Genomic DNA, 5993 nt, shown 5'->3' on the forward strand with positions numbered 1-5993 from the left:
TATATATATATATATATATATATATATATATATATATATATATATATATATATATATATATATATATATATATATAAGTTTGGCTTGAAGAATTTGCTAGAATTTTGGGACAAGTATAGAATACTCATTTAACTTGCATTTGGATTTGGGTAGATAAACCACATATATATATCTCCCAAACCCCTTTGTCTCACAAGTTTCTTTTGATTAATTATCATTATAAATGTACTATTTGATTTTAATTTTAATAAAATTATTATTTGAGAGAAAATAAATAATTCATAACATAAATTGATAACTTTTGGAATTTTTGAGGTTTGGACTTGGTATATTCATTTGACAGGTGGAAATAAGAATGAATTTGATCTGATCCAAAAGATTTTGCCTCCTAAAGTTATAATTTTTTTAAAATATATCATATTTACATACGATAAATAGAACAAATAAACTCATACACATTTTTCACTTTTAGTGAGCTTTAGACCCCTAATTTCTTAAAAAAACAAAGACTTACATACCGCTAGAGTAAAAGCCATCTGATTCAAGGTATAAATTTGATATGTACTCATTTAACTTGGAGTTTGTGTATATCCCCTTTACAACTCACAATTATTATGACCAAATATTTATATATTATTAAATGCAATTTTTTAAGTAAATATGGTTTAATACAAAAATAAATTATTTTATAATATTTGAAATAGATAACGCTACAAAAGTGTATGGTACTCGTTGATATGGGTTTATTTGTATTGAAAAATTATGAAAATAGTGGATATAAAATAAATCATGGGTATTTTTCATTTTTATATGTGTATTCATGGTATTTATTATGTATCTGTGAAATAATTACCTCATAATCAAAAAGTAAAGTAACAAAAACAAACATTGATTTTTTGAGGAGTTATATTTATCTTAATCACATATTCAGATATTAGTATATGACAACTCTATGCAATACAATTTCAAAAAAAAATTGAAGTATTTTTATTATAAATTATAATACGTGTACCAGATACATTAATAGTTATCATGAAAAGATAAAAAAAATGTCGTTTTGCATGTATATAAGAGAATACAAAATCATTTGTTCAATCCTCAAATTCCATGCCTTACTAAAAAATCCAAGGACGAATAAGAACCCCTTTGGCCACGGAGGTTCAAATGCGGTGACTCCAGACTATCTGCAAAGCAGGTGGTCGTTCTGGGATTAGTCAGCTCACATAACGGGTTGAATATCCAGATTAATCAAAAAAAAAAAGATCCATGCCCTACTAATCATAGGAAACACGTTATTAATTTATCTAAACTACACTTATTTAATTCGTCTTCTTTATTATACCTCTTCGATAAAATAACGTCTCTTTACATAATTGATAGACTTGAAAGAACCATAGAGCTTGAAGACATGTGATTTTTGTTTGTACACCGACGTTTCTACGAAAGAGTGCACGGAGGTGATTTTTATTCGTCTTCTGTTTGTTGCGTTTTTGTAGGACATTTCTCATTGTATTTCATTTGTTTGGATGTCATGTTTTCGATGTTTTGATCTAACCTTTTGTTTGTTCGAGGGCTTTATTCTTTCTCTTTGATGGGTTCGGTTTTGGATAGTTCTGCATCTTACGAGCACTTTTGAAACCCGATTCATTGGTGGGTCATCAACAAAATACAAAATTATAGAAGTCGATTAATAAAAAAAAAAAAATCCTTTTGAGAACCGAATCAAGAGTGATCTTCAGTGTAATTTCTCTCTTATTTACTAGTATTATTTTAAAAAAATACATTAATTAAATCATTGAAAAATCTTTGTTTGCTGTCTGGTGGATGTGGATGTTCCTTTTCTGACCTGGGTTTTTCAATTTCTTTTAATTAATTATTATATTATATCACCCGTATATTATATATACTTTCTATGTATAGAGGGTATATTTTAAATGCAACTATTTCTATTTATATAAACAATGCAACCCAATCAATTGAGATATTTATGTAAATAATTAGAGTTCATTTATTATGATTTACATATTTATGGAAGATGACTAGAGTTCATTAATTATGATCAATACTTTATATTAGAAAACAATCAAAACTTTTATAAAATCACATATTCATCAAATTAAATGAACGGTTGAGATTGAGTTGTACAAATGTAAAAGGTTGTATAATAATCACCTATGTATGTATATATATATATATATATATTATACATAAATATTATAAGGTGAGTTATTATGTAACCCTTTACATTTGTACAACCTAATCTCAACCGTCCATTTAATTTGATGAATACGTGATTTCATAAAAGTTATGATTATTTCCTAATATAAGATATTAATCATAATTAATGAACCCTAATCATCTTACATAAATTTTCAAATCATAATAAATAAACTCTCATCATTTTTATAAATATCTCAATTGATTAAATTGCATTGGTTGCAGAAATATAATAGGTTGTATTTGAAACATACCCTACATATTATATATATATATATATATATATACAACCTTGTACATTTATACAACCTTTGCAACCCAATTAATTGAGATATTTATAGAAATGATTGAAGTTCATTTATTATGATTTGAATATTTATGGAATATGAATATAGTTTATTAATTATGATTAATACTTTATATTAGGAAACAATTAATTTATTAAAAATTGAATGGTTGAGATGAGGGTTGTATAAGGTGTAGTAATGACAGAAGGTGTAAATAACATCCCTCTCTATATATAATATATATATATATATATATATTATATATATAGACTGATACTTGGTATTTATGCAATTTGGGTCTCTAAAAATACAGCTGATGTTTATAGGGTTTAAATGATTGAGGGAATTGATTTCAAGTTGATAGCTGGCAGGCAGTCAATCCGCGTTTAATCTCCGCGTTGGTTTTTCCTATTTTTCCTGATTTCTTCATTCTTGTTCTTGTTCTTTTTCCTGCTACAATTGTCGGCTCCCCAGTTGTAACCAGATCTGCATTTTGTTTTCAACCAAATCAGCACTTTGCTTGATGCTCGAATCTTCAAATTTCATATAAATTCTTTTCGTTTCATTAGGTTTTTGCTGTCAGATTTGTTTTATTTACAGTTTTTTCCATGTGGGTTTGATCTTATCTCAACATTCCCATTTCTTTACGATTTTCGTGTTCTTGTGACCCAAGAGGTGCATTTTAGGGGATCATTGAAGCAGGTTTGATTGGGAATTTTGAATGTGATGATCAGAAGTTGAAAATTTGGGGGATTTCTGTAAAAATTGTAATCTGGGAACAAGGGTTTTTGGTAAATATGGGATCAATGGCAGAGAATCATCAAAATCACCCTGATCTTGTTTCTCTATCTGCACTGATGAGTAGAGAATTGAAAAGTGAAAAGATGGAGAAACCAAGTGTTAGATATGGGTCTGCAGCTCAATCCAGAAAAGGTGAAGATTATTTCATGATGAAGACAGATTGCCAGAGAGTTCTTGGGAATCCTGCTTCAACCTTTTCTGTTTTTGGGGTAAGTGATTCTTATAAATTATGATACTTTTGCTTCTTTGGCTGCTTAGATCATGATCATGGTTTTTGTTTTCTAGAAGTAAATTGAATCAGTTACCATTGAATCAAACTATAATATGCAAACCATAAGGGTGGTGTCTGATTGGTTTGAGGCTCCAAAGTCAAAAGTACCGGCAGTGACAGGTTCAAATCCAATGAGGAATAAAAATACCCTTGTGGCCACGGAGTTTCAAATGCGGTGACTCCGGGCTATCTACTAAGTAGATGGTCGCCCTGGGATTAGTCGGCTCGCATAGCATGTTGAATATCCAGGTTAATAAAAAATAAACTATAATATGCAAGAACAAGCACTACAAGAAAATTGCTTTTATACATAAAACGGTGTATTAGGACATTTAGACATATTTATCAAGCCGATTTTGTTGTGGTGAAGGATTTCAAAGTGCATTTGAATGCAATATCAAGCCTTTTTGATGTCAAAATCATGTCGATTCATGCATTGGAAATGTAAAAAGGAAGGATTGATTGTTGATGTGTGAGGAGAAAATTACTAGGACGGTGTATTTAGCGATATATAGGTGTACCTTTAGCCTTCCTCTTTCTTTTTAGGTCAATTCTAAAGCAAAATTGACTTATTTGCTACTTGATAATTACAAAAGATAACCACAAGGGTGGTGCTTGATTGATTTGAGCTTGGCTCCAAAGGTCAAAAGTACCGGGAGGTCCCAAGTTCAAATCCAAGGAGGAATAAACACCCCCTTGTGGCCACGGAGGTTCAAATGTGGTGACTCCGGGCTATCTGCAAAGCAGGTGGTCGCCCTGGGATGAGTCGGCTCGCATAGTGGGTTGGATATCCATGTTAATCAAAAAAAGAAGAAGATGATACCCATTTCTTTTAATCCACAAAATTATCAAAGGGTATTTCAGACATTTAACTACGAGTCAGCCGTTCTTCGTTCTTGTACCTCATCAAAAGTTACAATTTTCATGGGGTCCGAAGAAGTACCTTGAGTTGGAGATCACAAGGGACTTAGAAAGATCAAATCTTTAATCTTTGGTTCATTGGAATTTGCAGTTCTTTTTTAAATATACAATACTCCTGGGAAGTTGGGATATATCTGTAACCCAGGTACTGCTAGGCCAATGACCCTTTTGCTAAATTTGCAGATTTTTGATGGTCACAATGGGGACGCTGCCGCAATATATTCACGGGATAATCTTTTAAATCATGTTTTGGATGCCATACCTTCTGGTCTTCGACGTGACGAATGGCTTCAGGCGTTACCTAGAGCGTTGGTGGCTGGTTTCGTCAAGACTGATAAGCAGTTCCAAAGCAAAGGCACGAAGAAATTTGCATCACACCCCACGAACGAAAATCACATGTCCCTTCTCTGTCCCACCAATCATGTATAAATTTAAATAAATACATGTTTTCATTCTTTCTCCGATAGATGTGTTTTCAGATGATTGGTGGACAGGAGATTTGGGGACAGGAGATTTTTACTCCTATCGAACTTATGCATAAAGACTAATCTTTTGGTTGACTTTTTTCCAGGTCTTACATCGGGAACAACTGCCACCTTCGTAATTATTGATAGATGGACTGTGACAGTTGCTTCAGTTGGAGACTCTCGCTGCATTCTTGATACACCGGGTGGACCTGTATCTGTTTTGACTGTTGACCATAGGCTTGAAGAAAACACCGAGGAGTGAGTAGAATCTATCTTTTATTTGAATCCTCGGATATATTTCTTGATGTGAAACGTTGGTTTGATTTCAAAATGCTATTTTTAGAAGGGATCGTGTAACGGCCAGCGGAGGGGAAGTGGGGAGGCTGAACGTTGTTGGTGGCCCTGAGGTGAGCCCTTTTTATTAAGTCGAAGAAGATGGTTAGTTTTTTAGAGTCCCACGTTGGATCGTGTGAGAAGGGAAATTATCGTCTATATATATGTAGGCGAAGGATTGTGTGAGAAAGGAAGTTATGGTGAGAAGCGTAAGAAGAGATCTGAACCTTATCACTTTTAATCTCATGCCCACCCATGAATTACGTATTAGAAGATAATTGATCCGAGTGCACCTCATTAGAATTGACATTCAATTAGGATTAATCCAAAGGTGGAAATCTTTTCCTATGTTTCTCACCATAACTTTCCTTCTCGCCGGAACTCAACTCATATATGTACACACACACACACACACATATAAGGTTGGGTTCAGGGTAAAACCACAAAAAATAGAAAACTAATAAACACCCTGATAACCATCAATTTGTCCAATATGACATGTGCATAGAAACCAGGAAACATTTTCAATTACTTTTATGCACTTTGCATACCGGACAAATGAATGGTTATTAGAGTGTTGTCCAGTTTTCCAATTTATTGTGGTTTTCCCCTGAATGTAAGTCTCTCTCTCTCTCTCTCTCTCTCTCTCTCTATATATATATATATATATATATATATATATATATATATATAAAA

At 32.3% G+C, this 5993-nt stretch overlaps 1 protein-coding gene across 1 annotated transcript in view; it reads left to right on the plus strand.

Annotated features, from left to right (window-relative positions):
* The first annotated feature begins 2788 nt into the window (after positions 1-2788).
* The window catches only part of LOC112522894 (probable protein phosphatase 2C 15), a 6124-nt gene continuing 2919 nt past the window's right edge, over positions 2789-5993 (plus strand). Inside the window, exons 1-4 of the mRNA XM_025132222.1 lie at positions 2789-3514; positions 4681-4852; positions 5069-5222; positions 5308-5371. Of these exons, the coding sequence (XP_024987990.1) occupies positions 3302-3514; positions 4681-4852; positions 5069-5222; positions 5308-5371 (603 nt within the window). The 5' untranslated portion in view covers positions 2789-3301. The remainder of the gene's footprint in view (positions 3515-4680; positions 4853-5068; positions 5223-5307; positions 5372-5993) is intronic.

Source organism: Cynara cardunculus (assembly GCF_001531365.2).
Source record: "Cynara cardunculus var. scolymus isolate 2C chromosome LG 12, CcrdV1, whole genome shotgun sequence".
Lineage (NCBI taxonomy): Eukaryota > Viridiplantae > Streptophyta > Magnoliopsida > Asterales > Asteraceae > Cynara > Cynara cardunculus.